At 33.4% G+C, this 21,363-nt stretch overlaps 1 protein-coding gene across 1 annotated transcript in view; it reads left to right on the top strand.

Annotated features, from left to right (window-relative positions):
• The window catches only part of LOC148623338 (dipeptidyl peptidase 3-like), a 60,955-nt gene that overhangs the window by 5,693 nt on the left and 33,899 nt on the right, over positions 1–21,363 (top strand). Inside the window, exons 3-12 of the mRNA XM_088565128.1 lie at positions 3,241–3,357; positions 3,738–3,827; positions 5,190–5,327; positions 5,897–5,971; positions 9,334–9,424; positions 10,940–11,085; positions 13,752–13,882; positions 16,120–16,178; positions 18,659–18,853; positions 20,282–20,388. Of these exons, the coding sequence (XP_088421254.1) occupies positions 3,241–3,357; positions 3,738–3,827; positions 5,190–5,327; positions 5,897–5,971; positions 9,334–9,424; positions 10,940–11,085; positions 13,752–13,882; positions 16,120–16,178; positions 18,659–18,853; positions 20,282–20,388 (1,149 nt within the window). The remainder of the gene's footprint in view (positions 1–3,240; positions 3,358–3,737; positions 3,828–5,189; positions 5,328–5,896; positions 5,972–9,333; positions 9,425–10,939; positions 11,086–13,751; positions 13,883–16,119; positions 16,179–18,658; positions 18,854–20,281; positions 20,389–21,363) is intronic.

Below are 21,363 nucleotides of genomic sequence, written 5' to 3' on the forward strand. Positions count from 1 at the left end.
TGAATGGATCTGTATGATATTGCACAAAGTTTCAATAGAGAATTCCCATTTATCACCCAACCTACATATCTAACATTATGTATTACTGCAACCTACATATCTAATGCTATTTATTATATAGATAACAGTGTTTTATCGAATGTTCCCAGTGTAATAAATTTCAGTAATTCACACTTTGAAATAAATTTGGTAATTTCCCTCTCACACTTTGTCTTGCCAAAATGTCACAACTTGAATATCAATCTGCTAATCATAGAATTTTAAAATTAATATTGAAAATATCGATAAATTATGAAGATAATCTATATAATAAATGGGATCATCAACTGGTTATCGTGAATAACCAAAACATTAGCACTCGTGCCAAGAACATTTGAGGATTTAACTTGTGTGCAGAACAAGTTCCGCACATTTGTTAAATCTAGGCATTCTTCGGTACTCGTGATAATATTATGGTTATTCACTCTTTCCAATTTTTATCCTGTTTTTATTAATACAACCTACATATCTAACTCAATTTATTAACACAACCTACATATCTAACACTATCTATTAACACAACCTACATATCTAACACTATCTATTAACACAACCTACATATCTAACACTATCTATTAACACAACCTACGTATCTAACTCTATCTATTAACACAACCTACATATCTAACTCTATCTATTAACACAACCTACTTAGCTAACTCTGTCTATTAACGCAACCTACATATCTAACACTATCTATTAACACAACCTACTTAGCTAACTCTATCTATTAATACAACCTACATATCTAACTCAATTTATTAACACAACCTACAGGGTTCGACGTTAGCTTTTATATTCACTTGTCCAATCGGGCAAGTGACATATGTGATTCACTTGCCCGAAATATTGAAATACTTGCCCCAAAACAGTCAAGTGTCCCCTGCTTGGCCATGCTCACTCCCTCGACACTTGGGGAGAACTGATTAATTGCAAGCCAAATAAATCGAAAAGCCGTCATATTTTTTGCGGGAATAAGGGGTAAAACAAGAAGCAAAGAAATTACAAGTATTCATGTGAGGAGTTTTTATTTCACATCTTTAGTTTAACAAATGGACAACAATAACTATCTTCAATAGAATTTTATTTCTCTTTTTCTCTCATATTTTCGAAGTTTTCGATACAGATTTCTTACAGTTTTCCAAAGTAAGAAATTCCATAAATAAATCGCGATGTTCAATTGGATAACGAAAATAGATGTACAATTGGATGCATCCGATTGGTCGACATTAATATCATACGATCTATTTTTGGCAAAGGGAAAATCAGAAAACTATCCAATGATAATCTAGGTCAGCAAGGTCGGGAAGAACGGCGAACTATACAGAAGTAATTTTCGATGTTTTAGAGCTGCGATGATCAGAAATAATGTAATTTGGGCTCATATTTTTTTCACTTGCCCAGTCGGGCAACTTTGATGTCGTTTTTACTTGCCCAGACCGGCGATTTACTTGCCCTGGGCAATCAGGCAACCGTTAATGTCGAACCCTGACCTACATATCTAACACTATCTATTAATACAACCTACTTAGCTAACTCTATCTATTAACACAACCTACATATCTAACTCTATCTATTAACACAACCTACTTAGCTAACTCTATCTATTAACGCAACCTACATATCTAACACTATCTATTAACACAACCTACTTAGCTAACTCTATCTATTAATACAACCTACATATCTAACTCAATTTATTAACACAACCTACATATCTAACACTATCTATTAATACAACCTACATATCTAACTCTATCTATTAACACAACCTACATATCTAACACTATCTATTAACACAACCTACTTAGCTAACTCTGTCTATTAACTCAACCTACATATCTAACACTATCTATTAACACAACCTACTTAGCTAACTCTATCTATTAATACAACCTACATATCTAACTCAATTTATTAACACAGCCTACATATCTAACATCATCTATTAACACAACCTACATATCTAACACTATCTATTAACACAACCTACATATCTAACTCTATCTATTAACACAACCTACTTAGCTAACACTATCTATTAACACAACCTACATGTCTAACACTATCTATTAACACAACCTACATATCTAACACTATCTATTAACACAACCTACATATCTAATACTATCTATTAATACAACCTACATTTCTAACTCAATTTATTAACACAACCTACATATCTAACACTATCTATTAACACAACCTACATATCTAACTCTATCTGTTAACACAACCTACTTAGCTAACACTATCTATTAACACAACCTACATATCTAACACTATCTATTAACACAACCTACATATCTAACACTATCTATTAATACAACCTACATATCTAACTCAATTTATTAACACAACCTACATATCTAACACTATCTATTAACACAATCTACATATCTAACACTATTAATGTTATAGCTTACCGTTACTAATCAGACTTTTGTATTGTGCTAAACTTCTCACAATAAGACTTCTGGAACAGGGTTATGTTGCTGCATATTTAAGGTCATCGCTGCATAAGTTTTGTGGTCAACATCATGAAATCGTGGATCGTTACGGTGTATCCATCTGCACCATGAAAACTGATTTGTTCAACATGTCATGGTTTTTCTTTCCTCTTTTGTTTACCCTTGACATGACTTTTTTATAAGCAACTTGGCATGTGTTTCTAGAAAAGCAGAGGATGCTTATTGTGATTATATGATTTATAATCTTCATTAAATTTTTTTCTATAACTACTCAATATATTGACACAAGCTTTATATTTATATCCTGGGATTCAGTTTCAGGATTTGGGCAACAACTAAGTCCTGTTTGACAACTGTGTACATTTTGACCATTTGGTTTTAATATAAAATGTTCATATACTTCAGTTGGAATACAAGGGTATCACTACTGGACATTGACTCCCAGATTGACCTAAACTTTGATTCTCTGACTAAGCTCATCATGGATGACAAATGTGAACCATGTTAATTAAGAAGAAGAACCCTTTAACCAGATTTTGTTGTTTCTCTTAAAAACAAGTTATTAGTTTTGTTTTCCTTCTTGATTGTGATATCTCTGCCTTTGAGTATGTAATGAAAGGTAAGTTCTTGTGCATTCTGTAATTGAATTATAGATCCTCTACAACTAACTGTGATGATTTTATTACCATTCTTTGAAGGAAGTTGATTTCAATTTCTGTTTTTTTTTCAGACTTCTCCAGAATCTCCTGGTATTTTCATACTACTACAAAAAATATTCCATAAACAATCGATCAAGGATGTAAAATGCCTGGCTTTAGAAAAAGGATTTACTGAAGAGGACTGGCAGGTATAAATAGAGAACAATATTTCATACTATTACAAAAAATCTCTTTTTCAGAATGTAAGGTGTTGAAGGAAGTGAATAAGTCTGTTTTCTCTTCTGAAGAATGGTAGGTATTCTGAAATGGTTAATTCTCTTCTGAAGAATGGTAGGTATTCTGAAATGGTTAACTCTCTTCTGAAGAAATAGAACAAGCAGATAAGTCATATTTTCTGAAGACCAGATGAATTGCACACATAGTCTGTATTTTTCTGAATTCAAGTTATTTAACATGTATAGTTAAAGAGTATTGACTCATTGACACATTGTTAGATTATTTTTTACTGAACAGGTAAAATAAGTGTATTTCAACCTGAATAATGCAATGTGGTTGTCTTTTTTATCAGGCATTTATGATATACTGTGCAGCATTTTATGCCAATATGGGAAACTACAAAGGCTTTGGAGATTCGAAGTTTATTCCAAATTTGTCAAAGGTAAATATTATACATTTATGGAATTACAATTATGTTGCTAGAGCAACTCCTTTAATGATTAATATAATCACCTCACCAGTCAGTTTAATGGTTAATATAATCACTTCACCAGTCAGTTTAGTGGTTAATATAATCACCTCACCAGTCAGTTTAATTGTTAATATAATCACCTCACCAGTCAGTTTAATGGTTAATATAATCACCTCACCAGTCAGTTTAATGGTTAATATAATCACCTCACCAGTTAGTTTAATGGTTAATATAATCACCTCACCAGTCAGTTTAATGGTTAATATAATCACCTCACCAATCAGTTTAATGATTCAACTTTTTCTCATGTTGATAAATTGCATTGCATCCTAGTTTTCAAAAATCAATAATTGTTTTATTACATGGTTGTTCCAGAGAAAAAAAACAATTAGAAAAAGACAATGAATCTCATTCAGCAACAGTTTTAGGAAGGTCCCTATTCTGTTTTTATACAACCACACAAATTGCCGGTCATGGCATTGTTGTTGATGTTGTCAATTGACATTAAGGGGTGCTTTCCATCATACAGTTTGTTCCATTTGAACCACAAATTTATGTTCCATTTTTGGTTTGTTCCCAGATGGTTTACCAGACAAACAAGAATTAGTTGGTGTATATCAGTTAATGGAATACAAGCTTGGTATACACACAATAACTTAAATAAAAGTGTAGCAATCTCTTTAGAATTGTACCCCTGGGAACTATACCACTTAAAAAAAGCCTGGGATTGATTTTACAGTTTTTACTGAAAAAATGTAGGAATAAGGGTCCAAAAAGGGGCCATAAACAAGCAATTTCACGAAGTAAAAAGAGCATGGATTAACCAGGGTGTCAACTTGAACATGGTTACTTTAGGAGTTAGAAGTCAATAACAAGCATTTTCCCAGTTCCTTGTCAAAAACTGGGGTAAAATGTATAGATCCTTTTGAAAAAGTACCACAAAATGTAGTACTATCATACTGCAATGGAAGTTTTTATAACTGAAAGTTAGTAGCTTTAATGTTTCAAGAATAAGAGGCCAAAAAGGGGTCTGAAATAATATTCAGAAATGAGCATTTTCTACAAATCAGTATAAATTTCGTCTTTTTTTGTCTAATTGCAAAATTTAAGTTGATTGACACTAAAATTCTGGTCAGAATCTTATACTGTGTCAACTATTTAATCACAATCCATATTGAGAGCTGTATGACCTTTGAATGTTGTGTCATACCAACTGTTTGTGGTTTGACCTCTGTGTCCACACTCGTACCAACTGTTTGTGGTTTGACCTCTGTATTGGTATGAAGTTGCTGCAATGTCTTTGTGAATGAGATATATTACGTATCATTTCAGGATAAGTTAGAGTCTGTTATTTTGAGCTGTAAGGCAGCTGTTGAAGATTCCTCAAGCATTAAAACGATATGGGATGGTGTGTCAGGTCGTATGTTTTCATTGGTTGATAGACAGAAGGAATTAGGTTTGGGAAAAAAGGTAAAATATGTGTCTGAAAGGCTAATTGTGTTAATGAGAAAATAAATAATGCGAATTATAAGCTGGAATTAAGATATTTTTTAAGACAATAATTTCAGTATTAGTTTTTGGATCAATATGAAATTATACCACAATTTGTCATACTACAAAAGGAAGGCTGGGATTGGGTTTAGGAATCTAAGGCTTAAAAAAGCCAGAAACAAGACAAAACTCTCTAATAAGCCAAGGAAGTTTTTGAAATTGTTTCACTAGTCACCATATATCCAAAGGAAGGCTAAGTTTGATTTTGGGGGTTGTGAATGGAGGCTTTTATGAATAATGATCTTAAAAGGTACCTTTCTGATTCTTGTCAAATTCTTATCCTGTGTCAAATATTTTATTGCAATCAAATTTCATTAAGAATGAATGAAGTGTACATACTTGTCTCAACTATTTAGGGTTCAACCTCTGCAAAGTATTATATTGTAGTTTTGGAAAGTATAAGGTATGTGTAGTTCAGATATGTGTTGTAAAGAAGCTAATGTTACCAGGTATTCATAGTTTACATAAAGTAAGATGCTTCATTATAGGGAACATCATCTTACTTCTCTAGTAATTGTGATTTGGAGGATGCTAAAGTTGCACAGGAATTCCTGGACAGCAAGGTAAACAATTTATGATAGAACTGTATATTATCTAGTTTATCTTAAATCAGGATATTTTGCTTTTTCTCTCATTCTTTCTGTTTTAGCTCGCCTGGCCTTAACTATTTTCATTACTTAACATTCTTTACATTTCTTTAAGAACCTTCTCAGAAACTATGTGTGTATTGTTGCCAACAACCTAAGGGTAACTAAGTTAAAATTGTGTAGATAATGTTGATTGAGTGTAAAACAGTCCCATCCTCTTTTAATTGGGAAATTTTGCATCATTTTTTTTTAAATTGGGAAATTTGGAATAACAGCACAATACCTTAAATTTATAATTAAAATCAATAATTTTATAGGGGATCAGGGTAACAAGAAAAAATGAGAAACCACTAATCCATGTAAATATGAACAGAAACACCATATCCTGCACTTTGACTACCAATTTGGAAAATTATTTATCTTATTTGGAGTAATTTTTTTAGCTTTCTTTGGACAAATTGGGAAACTTTTATTAAAAGTGGACAGCCTTGGAGTTAATCTAACACTGCTGGATCACAAAGGGTGAAAGACTCCATCCACCTGTATATCTATTTGTTGAAGGACATTTATTTATGACAAATTAAACGACAAAACGACATAATGTAAAGATGTTGCTACATAACGTAAATACAAAATGACCACATGTAATTATAAAGCCACAGCAAGTAATATAAAATTGACAACACGTAAACAAATGTGTATCTCATCAGACAGTTTAGGTGTTCCATAAAATACAGTATAGCAAGTTATTTGGCCAGAACAAGCCTAACTTGGATAATGTGACAGTATGATACTGTATAGTTTCTTGAGATTAGGTAAAAGGAAACTTGGGCAACTCTTACATTTCATTAAATGCATACCATGAGGTGTAGTATAAAAGGAAATGTAACAAATATTCAAAAATGTTGCTACTGAATTTCATCACCATTTAAAAGGAATAGTATTTCTTTTGACGTCAAACAAAACTTACTGCATTGTTGAAATTTTAGGAAATGTGAAGACTGTAGGGGAGGTAACTCATTTTGTATAAACAATGATAATTTAAAAAATTGTTTACATAAGTGGTTCTACAAATTTGAGACCTGTTAAAATGACAGTATTGTCAAATTAATTGTGGAGTAGAAATTAATCTTTAGAAAATGATTGGATATTTATAAAATAGTGGTAGATCCAATCAGTATTTGAACTTTCTAAGTGGTTTCCAGTATCCCGTGGTGTCCTTCAGTGGACCTCTTTAACAGCCCGTGATGAGCAGAAGTTGCAAGGTATGCAACACTACTCTCTGAAACGCATACAGCATCTCCATCAAAGCACCAGATCGGATATGGTGGAATGTCTACTGGGAGTCATTGACATATCTCACAAACTTAATATAAAGAAACTGATGTTTTTCCAAAAACTTGTTTCTCTTCCTCCATGAACTATAACCAAAAAGTTATTTGTGCATAGACTATATACTTTCCTCAGTAACCCTAAGACTACGAATGGTTATATACCAGATATTCATGCAGTTGTCGTGAAATATGAACTAGATGAATACTTGTTAACTATGTTAGTCTCAAAGTTTTTCCCAATAAACATGAATGGAAGAGAATAGTGCGGAACAGTGTTTGAAACTATGCCACCGGTGAATGGTCAATATGAATGAAAAACAGTCATGACTTTAAACGTTTTGTCGAGGTGTGTGAACCAGAACAGACATGCTTCCGAGTCTGGAAGATGGCAAAAAGTGTCCCAGAGCTACATAACGTTTTCTTCTTAGCCAAAATTGTGTCATGTATACCACAAACAGACTCAAAAATTTGTGAAAAATGCAACTCTGAATACAAGGACACAATAGAACACTTCACGCTTTTCTGTGAATGCAATTTAGAATTACGGGATCACTTTTGGACGACAATACTTGACAATTTCGGAATTCAGACCTTCCTCTTTCTTGATGGACTGTACAACAAAACCCCTGATGAAAATCCTTGAACTGATTTTTTGTATGTGAGTCTGTCATGATTAGTTACAAATCAAGTATAAGTTTCATTCTTCTATGCTGAGTTTTACTAAAATAATGGGCCCTGCACTTTAAAAATTGTATTGAAATAATAGTTTTTCGCTTTTTTTTTGTAAATGCTTGAAGATATTTGACTGGTTTTTGGTATGTGAGTCTGTCATAATTAGTTACAGTTTCATTCAGCTATGCTGAGTTTTACTCAAAACCACATGCGGGGGCATCATTTGTGTTTCACAGACACAATAACACATCTGACAAAGTGCTTTTTACAATTATGAGTTATGATACAGCTGTATGAAGGTTAAATGGGGGGCATCACATTATCTAGTTAGTAATGCTTCAACAAACTTTTTTGAGCCGATTTAAATAACTAGTAATGCTTCAAATGTTTTCATGTTTATTTTTTCTTCTATATTTTCCATAGCTGTTTAATTTTGTCATGAAGTGTATTTTGCTTTTTTATTGTTGAATGTATATCTCTGTAAAAGAGGAATTAAAGTATGATGATGAAGTGGTTCTACAAATTTGAGACCTGTTAAAATGACAGTATTGTCAAATTAATTGTGGTGTAGAAATTAATCTTTAGAAAATGATTGGATATTCATAAAATAGTGGTAGATCCAATCAGTATTCAATTTCTAATTGCTGTCTAAACAGGTACCCTTACCTGTTTAGACAACAATTAACATCTTATCCTGTGGCAGAAGCAAGCATTTTAATGATTTATTGAACAATGATAAAATAGATTTTTTTTCGGTGATTTATTGAAAGTTGAGTGCAACTTTAACCAATTAGGAATAATGGGCCAAAAAGGTACTACTTTAATCTTATCTCATTTCAAATGTTTAATCAAAATGCAGTGCTATATCCAGCTTGAATGCCATGTACATACTTGTCCATAATGTACTGGGTTAAACTTTATAGTCATATCAAGCTGCACCATGTAAAGCATTTTATTTCATTTTAATTATAAAATGAAGTAAATTGTATGTATTACCTTTTGAGTAGTTTGATATGAGCAATATGCTGAATAATTATCAAAAAGAACTTCTTTGATGTATGAGACTATGTATATACATGTATATGTAAATTCCTGGTAAATATAAAAAAAAAAACTGATAAAATAGTTGTTTTAACTGGAAGACTTATTTTTAATGTAAAAAGCAATCTCAATAAAGACCTGTTATTGGCTTGACATGTGACTGGAATCAATCTGCTATTTTTAATCAAGATCAAACAAAAACTAAGTAGTTACTTTTATTTCCTTTCATTTTAAATATCACATGGTTCTTATTTCATATTTTAGTCTTGTCATTATAAGTGTTTGTTGCAGGATTTAAGTGCTTACAATACAAGGTTATTTAAAACGGAGGAAAATGGTCAGACTTGTTATGAGGTCAGATTAGCCAGTGTAACAACAGAAGGTATGCTCTACTATTATGTGGTTCACTAAACTGCAAAATGCAACATTTAAAAAATCAAGAAAATCACTTTTTTAGGTAATTTCAATTCATGGACCACTCCATTAATATCTTGGATCATCCAATGACTTTTTGTAACTAAAGTAACTCAATACCTGCAAATTTGAAAATGAAACCTATGAAACTGGTTGTTGTTGAATGATTAACAAGTGTAAAACTACGGCTGAAAATGGCAAGGGAATATTAATAAAAATTGACATGAGCGCTATGAATGTTATACAAACATGTTACATGTTACACACGTTCTAGTTCCTCATACTTTGCAAAAAATACTTTCAAGTCATCTTTCAAATATACAGAAGATGATTTCAAAATGCTGGAATTTTTTATTGACAACATATTTGTCCAGTGTGGTGGATGCATTTTTCAACTAACGGTTGGCATTCCAATGGGAACAAATTGTGCTCCTCTAATCACTGACCTATTCCTTCACACTTATGAGGCTGACTATATAGCTAATCTGATCCAAAGAGTATTGTTTAGCTAGATCCTTTAATCACAGTTTCTGCTATATAAATGACATATTATCTTTAAACAATCCTAGTTTCGGGGATTTGATACATCACATATACCCTAAAGAACTTGAGAAAAAGGATACCTAGGACACTGTGAAGTCATTTCTTGACCTAAACATAGAGATCGATGGTAAAGGAAAACTCTTAACAAACATTACGACGAACGTGATGACTTTTCAGTCCGAATTGTCAACTTTCCTTTCATTTGTGGCAACATCCCTTCACCTGCATATAGAGTTTTCATATCACAACTCATACATTATGCCAGAGCTTGCTGTAACTAAGCAGACTTTTTTTATTACGCTAAACTTCTTACAATTTGGCTTCTGGAACTGGGTTATGTTCCTACAAGATTGAAGTCATCACTACAGAAGTTTTATGGTTGTCATCTTGGATCATTATGGTGTATCCATCTGCACAATGAAAACTGACTTGTTTAACGTGTCATGGTTTTCCTTTCCTCTTTCGTCTACCAAGGACTTGACTTATTATGAGCAACTTGGTCGGGTAGTTCTAGAAAAGCAGAGAATGCTTACCCGACCAGTGCACCTGGTCCATACACCCAGTTTTTAGCGGAGTTACTCAGTCACTTTTGTTAATTAGTATGTATTATTTTAGTTACTTTGTGTTCTTTGTACCTGGATTACATTCTTTCGATTTCTGCCAGAATCTTGGTTCCCTTGATTACTCTTTCTAGTACCATGTAGTAGACATAAAAGAATGAAGAATATTTATTTAAGCTAGAATTAATTGAAATTGAGCTTGTAACTCTGAAAGTAGGACTTAAAAGCATAAAGCAGGACATTTCAAAGCATTACATAATTTTTTCTGGAACTATATTGTTACTATACAGTTGAAAAGTGAAAGCAGAGATCACTGAGAAACTGTTCTTACATGTATTGTACAGGCAACATAATAACAAAGCTAACTGGTATATTTGTAGATGGACCTGTCTCAGGATGTTCTGATGATATACTTGGGACTCATCAATTTACATCGGCTGATCAACAGTCATATTTATTTAAAGTGACAAGGGGAGACTATTCACAATTAATGTCACTTGTTGTACAAAACCTTGAGAAAGCTAAGGTAAACTTATTCTTTGAAAAAAAAGTGTAAAAATGATTAACTAGGCTCTGATAACAAGTTAAGTACAGACAAACTTATACCTAAACTAACTGTACTCATATAGTTATACCCCATGTAACAAAGTTGTGAAGGGTATAATGTTTTATTACCCGTCCGTCGGATTGTTCTTCAGTCCATCTTCAGTTTTCCGGACTTTTTGTTAAACACTTGCAGATATTGACACGATTTTTGGTATATAAATTCACCATGATATGTTACAGGTCAAGATTAACTTTCATTCAGCTCTGATGATTTTTATGGAAATTACAGGTCTTGAACTCAGCAAAATTCACGGAAATAACAGTTTTCCTGACTTTTTTGCAGATATTGATATGATTTTTAGTAAATAAATTCACCATTTTAAGTTACAGGACTAGTTTGTAGTTGATTCTGCTTCGATGATTTTTAGCGAAATTATGGGCCTTGAACTTAGCTAAATTTGCAGAAATAACTGTTTTTCTGACTTTTTTTCTAAACACTTGCAGATTATGACATGATTTTTGGTATATAAGTTCACCAAAAGTTACAGGTCAAGTGTACGTTTTGTTCTGCTACGATGATATTTACTTTGGATTAACTAAAATTTAAAGGAATCACAGTCTGGAATTTGAAACTACCATTCTCAGTAACAGAATTTAGTTGGAAGATAAAAGTCTGAAGTCTAAAAAATACTCTTATTCCTCTTTTTATCAGGGTCCTTCGACATGTATTTCTCTTAGAAACAAATTTACTTGAGTATCGAACATTGGGACACATGGGGTATAAGAGTGCACTCACTAAGGTTCTTTAATTGATTTTATTTGGGTGCATAGTAACTTTCATGGAGAAAATGGAGTACTCATTTAATACTCAATGCTTTTAATGCAGGTGGTTTTCACAGTTTTTATTCAACCGCAAATAATTCACGGTATGGCATTGTTTTCATCCATATCACAAGCATCTGTTGACACTTGGTTTCCATGCAATAACTTGATGATTATTTGATTGATCTTTATTTAAAATTTTATAGCTAGGTTTCAAACCACATAAAGAAGGTTGGTATTAATTTTGGGATTTATGGCCAAACTGTTTTGAATTAGGGGCCAGAAATAAATATAGTATTTAAATGTATGATTAACTCCAATAAAAGCATATGGATGTCTATGGTACTGTTTTACAATATTTAAGACCACAAAGATCAGACTGAGTTTGATTTTGTAGTAAAAAGGGGCTAAATAGAGGCAAGAAACAAGCATTTTCCTGATGTACAGTGAAAAATTGAGTAAAAATGTCAATGGATCTCTTTGAAATTGTACCACAAGGTGTTATATCATATAAGGAAGACTGGGATTGATTTTGGAGGTTGTGCCTAGAAATAAGGGATAAGAATGAAGCATTTTTAGCTCACCTGGCTGAGGGCCATGTAAGCTGTTGCTATCACTTGTCTTGTCCTTTGTCTTCGTGGTCTGTCGTCGTCATCATCTGTTGTCGTCCATCATTGTCATTAACAATTTTTCAAATCTCTTCTCCTTTGACATTACTTGACCAATTGAAACCAAACTTGGTATGTGTGTTCCTTGGAGTATCCTGCATGGAAGTGATGTGGGAAATTTTTATCCATTGGCCACGGTTACTAAAAATAGAACATAGGGGTCAGACAGTAGTTTTTTGCATGTCTCCAAAACTGTCAGGTTTAGCCCAATTCTGACTAGGTAAAAGAGTTCAGCATGATGAGATCTATCTGTGGTCAAATTTTTGTTTTAATCTGTTAAGCCATGTTGGAGTTACTGCCCTTTTTCAAGCTTTTTTGCTATTTTTAATGTTATTTCTTTCAAATATCTTTTCCTTTGACACTACTTGACCAGTTGGAACCTGCATAGAACTGATTTTTGATCTATCAAAAAAACATGGCTGCTGTTACTAAAAATAGAATATAGGGGTCAGACAGTAGTTTTTTTGCTTATTATATCCCCAAAACAGGTCAGCCAAATTTTTTCAGTTGCTGAAATGATCCTTATTATAAAGCCTACTAAAGTCTCCAGGGATCAAAGTTGTCAGACCACTCCTTGTAAGAATTGTTGCCATTGAAAGACAAAAGAATGACAGTTTTTATTAACAGTTTTCAGCCAATATCTTTAAAACTATCATAGGTAGAAAGAAACTCTCAACTGCTGAAATGATCCTTATAAGTCCTACCAAAGTCTTCTTGAGTCAAAATTTTTGGACAACTCTTTGTTAAATTTATTGCCCTTGAAAGTCAAAATTTAACCTGGTGAGCCATTCAGGCTCCTGGGAGCCTCTTGTAATGACATCTGGACAATAAATTGACTAAAAGTGAATGGATCTCTGTGATATTGTACCACAAAGTGCCAAAACATCAAAGGGAAGTTTGGATTGATTTTTGGAGTTATAACTGGAACAATATATGAAGATCGGTTAAAAGAGTGGCCACTTTGATTCTTGTCAAATTCTCACCCTTTGTCAACCATTTCATCAGAATTGAAATTCAGAGCTTTTTCAAGCATGATTGGTGTGTCCATACTTGCCACAACTGTTCAGGGTTTGAGCTCTAATGTTGTAACAAGCTGCCCAGCAAATCATGTTTTAACAATTTAATAAAAAAAATTATATTTTAATTAATTTCGTAGGAATTTGTAGCTAATGACCTTGAGAAACAGATGTTAACTGGATACATCAATAGTTTTACAACAGGGTCCATACCTGATCATAAGGATGGCTCCAGATATTGGATTAAAAACATTGGTCCTGTTGTTGAAACGTAAGTATCTTCATATTGGTTTGAAAAAAAATGGAAGTAAAATAGTACATGTGTATTTAACAAGTCTTGAAAAAATCCATCCTAAACTGCAATGCAAAGTTAATGGCTGACTAAAATGCTAGCAATTGACAGCAAGTTTTTATTAATGTATAAATGTATAAATACTAGACCATATTCTGAAAATATCTCATGTTTGACAATTTTTTGTCACATGTCATACAGCTTCAAGGTTAAACTTAAATGAGAAATTTGTGCAAGCTCACTTCTATTAACATATCAGTCTCCTACAAGTCATGCATATATGATTTATGGGTACACTTTTTGATGAGTCTAAATAAGAATTATAAGAGGTATTTACTCTTTACATCATGATGACATCTTTTGACCATTAGGCCATATTAGCTACTACCATTACTTGGTTTCTTGTCCTCACCATTAACAAAAATCTCCTGTGATACCACTGAACCAATTAAAACCAACTTGGTACAGTTGGTCCTTTAGAAAACTGATGTGGGGATTTTAGATCCATAGACGAACATGGCCGCCATTACTAAAAATAGAAAATACGGGTCAGACATCAGTTTTTATACTCCATCACACAGAGTGGTGTGGTATAAATTGATACCCTTCATGAAGTTGCGGGTCTGTCCATATGTCTGCCCATCTTACAGTTTCAGAATGATAATTTGAGAACCGATCAATAAATGTTTTTTGAAACTTTGCACTGCTCAGTTTTACCAACCCCATTTTTTCACCATAATGTGGCAGGGTATCACTTACTGTTCCATTAATGATCTATTTTTGGCATTTATCTCGAAAAATATTAGGTTTAGCCATATTCTGACTGGGTAGAAGTGATCTACCTGTGGTCAAATTTTTGTGAGAATCTGTCCACATACACTGGAGTTATTGTTTTTGAAAAATATATTTGCCATTGTTAATATTATTATACCCCCAAAAACAGTTTTTTGTGGGGGTAAATTGGAATCACCCTGTCTGTCTGTCTGTCCTTCCATCCTTTCTTCTGTCCACATTTCTAGTCAGCGCAACTTCTCCTTTACTGCTAAAGGGATTTCAATGAAATTTTATAGGAAGTTTGGGCATTATTTGTACATGTTGATGAAGGGATTTAATTACCCTCAGAAGACTCTAAAGGGGGATTATCCAACTTATGGGTTTTATATCTTAAAACCTCTTCAGAGCAACTCCTCCTAAACTGCTCAGGTGATTTTCATGAAATTTACAGGAAGTTTAGGCATCATATGTAGATGTGCATAAAGTAATATGATAACTGTAGTAGTGGTCCTATACTACAGATTTCAGTCCTATTGGACAACTACTTCCTGTTTATTGACTTCAGGAAGAATACCTGGTATATTTTGGGGGAAAGCAGTGGGTATACTCAGTGAGTAATAGCTTACAGATCCATTGTTCAATTAAATTTGGTATGATTATTCCTTAGGGTAACCTACACAAAATGACTATTTGTGAAAAAAGATGACTGCTGTTATCAATAATAGAACATAGGGTGAAAAGCAGTTTTTGGCATGTATTTCCAAAACTTATTTGGCTAGTTTTAGCCAAATTCTGACTTGGGTAAAAGTGTTCAGCATCATATGATCTATCTGTGGTGAAACTTTTGTGAAAAACTGTTATCCCATGTTGGATTTCATGCCTTTTTTGGACTTTTTTTTATTTGTTATTTTTTATGTTGCTATCTTCAAAAGTCTTCTCAGGAACTACTGCACAGAATTCAATCAAAGGTGATATGATTGTTCCTTAGACTTTGGATTTCTTATCCATGAAAAACATGGCCGCTTTTAAAAAAAACGGAATGTAGCTTATCAAGCCAGGTGAGCGATTCAGCTATTTAAAACACCCATCCCTATTCCAGAGCTTGGGCTTTATTGGTGGATTTCACAGCACTTTTTTGGGTTAATTTGACTTGAAAGCTTACACCAAAAAAACCCAACTATTTTTGGGGATTGGGGACCAAAAGAAATCCTGAGGGTGTCCCTCTGTATGGGGTTCAAAGGGCAGAAATAAACTTTTTAACTTGATACCACAAACTCATAAACTTCTCAATGGATTTTGATGAAACTTGATATAAAATAAGGTATGATGTTGAAGATATGCACTAAGAAAGATAATTGTTGCTGATGCTTTCAAGGAGATGTAATCCAATTATTAAAACAATGAGTATGAACCTATATTTGTCTACTTCATTATTTTGTCAGGTACATTGGTTTTATAGAGTCTTATAGAGATCCATATGGGGTAAGAGGGGAGTTTGAAGGTAAGCAATGCTCATTATGCCCCCACAACCAAAAGTTGGGGTCATATTGTTTTACTTGTGTACTTTAGTTCTTCTGTCCACCTGAATGTCCGTCCATCCTGCATGAAAAACCATTGCATAAATTAAATTGAAACTTTGAGAAAGTGCATATTAGTATATCTATAGTGGGAACTCCCTTTATTTTTTTTATTCCCTTTTTTTCTGAGTTCTGAAAGGGGGGTATTTTCCATCTCAAAAACAATTCCAACAATTAAAACGATACTATAGGAAAGGGTGTAAAAATTCTAATTTTTCATTTAAAAACTTGCGTGATATGTCAGAATTTTTGTGATATTATTTGATAGAAATCAGCATGGTGAAACCTGTCCTATGTTTTAAGTATAAACCTTTTAAAAATATTTTCTTTTGTGTGTGTTCTTCTTCATGCATATGTGTATGTTTATGTAGGATTAATAAAAAAAATCCACTGGGCGGCTTAGCAGCTCAGTGAAAAGTTATTTATTACATTGCCCAAGTGTCAGTAGACAAATCTTTCATGTACAGAGGCATCATCTGTGTCACCCAGTCACAAAGATGTTTCTAGGATAGTTCTACTTACATAAACAGTTGTGTGGGATGCCACTTTGTCTAGTGTTATTATTGTCCGAACTATATTGTACATCTGTTTACAGTCTTAAAATCATGGTATGGCATTGTTGTCTGTAGACACTAAGTTTTAATAGTGCAATAACTTATATATTAGTTGATGGATCAAAAAAAAAAAACCAAATAGGTCAAGGTTTCAAACTTTTAAAAGAATGTTGGTATGATTTTTGGGGTTATAACCCCAAAAAGAACCTAAAACAGACATTTCCGTGAATTTAACTATGTAGCTCAATTATAAGCATATTGATCTCTATTATATTGTATTAAATTTTCTGTATGACAGAGGTCAGATTGGGGTAGATTGATTTAAATTTTGGTATGTGGCTTTATTTAGATGGGGCATATTTTGTAAGAGGTTGTTGTAATCGACTTACTGTTTCCTTTGACTTAACATTTTTTTGCCCAATTTTATGGTGAATGTTAGTTGGGCAAGCAGGTGGGTTGGTGGGGAAATAATTGTCATAACACTTTTCTCAACTACTAATACTATTAGCCTCTTGATATTTGGTATCCAGCATCAGGTACTGGTCCTGTATTGTGGGGTCTGAATTTCAGTCCTGTTGGACATCTTCTTCCTGTTTGACTAAAATTCTGCCATTTCAATCTTTGACCCATTTTTTGCTGTATGAAAGACACAAATATCTTGGCTCCTACTGGACAGATTGATTCCAAATTCGGTATGTGGATTTATATGGATGGGGTATACATATCAAGTGATTGTTCCATTGCAGCTTCATATTGAATTTGGGGGTTGTAACTCTTAATGTTTAGGAAAGGGGTTGAAAAATGGCCAAAAGCATGTATTTTAAAAACTTAAGTATATGTTATGTGTGTATGGATGTAATTTTACCACTAGGTTCCATACCACCAAGGCACAGATTGATTTTTTAGGGGAATACCATATTTATTATGGAATTAAGTGGAAAAAGGGTCTAAAAACCAACTCATTTTTTATTTCTATGCAATAACTTGAGTAAAAGTGTATGAAATCTCTATGAAATAATACTACTGGGTGCCATAGAAGGAATGTTGGATTAATTAGAAGGGTTGTGCCCTTGATTTACTAAAGACATCTTCAATATTTTTTTTTTAAATCCTCTCATTAAACCACTACATGGAATGTAATCTCATTTGGTCATCAGCATTAATAGGGTTTCTACTTCTAAAGTTTTAATACTACTACTAATAATAATAATATCTAAAGAGGGCTACCAACATACAGTTAAGGAACAGTTTAAGTTTCCAATAAAGATCACCAACATACAGTTAAGGAACAGTTTAAGTTTCCAATAAAGATCACCAACATACAGTTAAGGAACAGTTTAAGTTTCCAATAAAGATCACCAACATACAGTTAAGGAACAGTTTAAGTTTCCAAAAAAGATCACCAACATACAGTTAAGGAACAGTTTAAACCGCAAAATTAATTTTTTAATCTGAAACGTTATATTAATTTTTCGAGAGTTAATAGTGGCTTCGAAAAATGTGACTGCCTTAAAATTTCAATATTAGAAATTAGCATTAAGGAATTTTAACATTGTGATATATTACAGTCTCTTTTGGATGAAGAATCCTACTAAGCATGACATCATGTGCAAACATTTCTTTTCTAATATTAAGGAGTATCTCAATCATCTTGTTTCTACATTTAGAATAAATGATTTGATTCCAACTGAATATCCTTCAATTAGCATGCTTTAGTAGTGTGCCATTCTATTAAAAAACAGAGTGAACCCATCAGATTAAAACCCCATCACTCTGAAACACATGAAGCCCATGTATGTTAGATTTATATAAGTAATCCATGTAGTAAATGCATTATCACAATATTTTAGGTTTTGTAGCAGTTGTAAATAAAGAAATGAGTGCCAAGTTCTCTCAGTTAGTAGAGAATGCTGAACACTTATTAGCCTTGCTGCCCTGGCCTGCAGCTTATGAGAAGGACCATTTTCTGAAGCCAGATTTTACTTCACTTGATGTGCTTGCATTTGGAGGATCAGGAATCCCTGCTGGGATCAACATACCTAACTGTAAGGCTATCTACTTCTTTCAATGCACTTAAGTATAACAGATATAGGATGCATTCTTTTTTAGCTCACCTGGCCGTAAGCCATGTGAGCTATTGCCATCACTTGGCATCCGTCGTCATCGTCGTTGTTAACAATTTCTTCAAACATCTCCTCAGAACCTGCTTAATAGATTTGCATGAAACTTATAATGACTGTTTCTTAGAGTATCCTGCACAAAATGACAGTTTGGATTTTTGATTGGTTAAAAAACATGGCCAATGTTACTAAAAATGGAACATATGGGTGAGACAGCAGATTTTTGCATATATCTCCAAAACCGTTAGGTTTAGCCAAATTCTGACACAAGTAAAAGTATTCAGCATGATGAGATATATATGTGGTCAAATTTTGGTGAAAATCTGTTGACCCATGTTGGAGTTATTGCCCTTTTTGAATGTTTTTTGCTGTTTTTGATGTTATTACTTTCAAAAATCTTCTTCTCAAAAACTACTGTACAAAATTCAAGTATGAAAGTATTTTAGTTTTTTAGGGTATCCTTAACAAAATGACCGTTTAGATTGTTGATTGGTTAAAAAACATGCTGCCGTCACTAAAAATAGAGCATGGGGTTCAGAAAGCAGATTTTTGCATATATCTGCAAAACCGTTAGGTTTGGCCTATATCTTTCAATTGCTGAAATATCCTTATTATAAGGCAGGCAAAAGTCTTCGAGGGATCAAAGTTGTCAGACGACTCCATGTAAGGGTTATTGCCCTTTTTAGTTTTCAGCCTTTATCTTGAAAACTATGATAGATAGAATGAAACTTTCAATTGCTGAAATGATTCTTATTATAAGGCCTACAAAAGTCTTGATGGAGTCAAAATTGTCAGACAACTTCTTGTTAGAGTTATTGCCCTTGAAAGGCAAAAATTTAACCAGGTGAGCGATTCAGCCTCCTGGGAGCCTCTTGTTTGAATTCTTTGTTAATCTCAAAACAAACAAAAAGTGATAACTTAGATTTGTAGCAGATTGAAGGATGTTAACCACACATGGAATCAGTATGAAACCTTGAAGTTCACTTATTTAAATTGCTGCTTATCATGTACTTTCATGTACGTTCAAAATGTTATATGCAAACGATATGTGCTATTTGAAGTTTTTACATGTTTACTAGTCTTAAGACTTCATGTCACTGTGAATCAGGCACAAAAAAAACACTTAACACTTTCAATTTACATCTTTTGTTTTGAATGTAAGTACTACCAATGTTTGCATATTGTAGCCTTTCAGAGCTTGATTCAGGGTATAATTGTCTCCAAATATAGAATGTTTAGATGTCTGTGCTTTTCTTTGTTGAACAGTTTTCTTGTTTTAATGATTCTACTCCTTTTTTGTGTTTTCTGTGCAACTATTGTTTTGTTAAGAGAGTGAGTAAATTTGTATTTCAGATGATGATATAAGACAAAGTGAGGGATTTAAGAATGTGTCTTTAGGCAATGTATTAACAGCAGCTTATAAGGATACAAAAGTCAGTTTCTTAGATGAAGAGGACACTGTAAGTATTTAGGGTTCAGAGCTCCAGATAAGCTATGTGACTGCATGTTTAGAGCTCCAGATAATCTGTATGACTGCGTGTTCAGAGCTCCAGATGAGCTGTATGACTGCGTGTTCAGAGCTCCAGATGAGCTGTATGACTGTGTGTTCAGAGCTCCAGATGAGCTGTATGACTGCGTGTTCAGAGCTCCAGATGAGCTGTATGACTGCGTGTTCAGAGCTCCAGATGAGCTGTATGACTGTGTGTTCAGAGCTCCAGATAAGCAGTATGACTGTGTGTATTCCAGATGAGCTGTATGACTGAATGTTCAGAGCTCCAGATGAGCTGTATGACTGCATGTTCAGAGTTCCAGATAAGCTGTATGACTGTGTGTTCAGAGCTCCAGATAAGCTGTGTGATTATGTAATAAATATAATTAATAACCCAATCAATCTGTCAATATATTCAAAAACCCAATGATCCTAAGTCAGAACCCGGTTGTTTGTCAAGACTAGGCATTTTCACTCCTTCTCATTGTAACCAAGACTGTGATTCTTCCATAATATTAAGTTGGTAGTTGGTAGGAATCCAAAAATACAACAGAAAATAAAAGCCAATCAAAACAATTAGAACTCCGCCTTTGTTTTATTATTTTTGTCAATCAGCAAGCCTCAGCAGATTTTTGCTCCTCTCGATAGGTATGAGCCATAGGTGAATGTTGGCAAATCCAAACAACCATTTCAATGACGTTTGAATGGACACAGGAGTGACTTTACAAAAAAGTCCTTACTTCCAATAATTCAGATTACCAACCACGATCTTAGGGATTTCAACGAAGTGTAGATCCTAATCATTGAACAGAACACGATCTGGAGCGAACCACAGAGGTTGAAGTGGGAAGGGTTTTGGATAAAAGAACTCCATGTCTTTCACCCACTTAAAATAAATAAAAAAAAAACATTAAGTTCTTTCATGTGTTTCAATGTTTCATTTTTG

The sequence above is a fragment of the Perna viridis genome, chromosome 2 (genome assembly GCF_037379345.1).
Source record: "Perna viridis isolate PV_CMFRI_1.1 ecotype Kerala chromosome 2, ASM3737934v1, whole genome shotgun sequence".
NCBI lineage: Eukaryota > Metazoa > Mollusca > Bivalvia > Mytilida > Mytilidae > Perna > Perna viridis.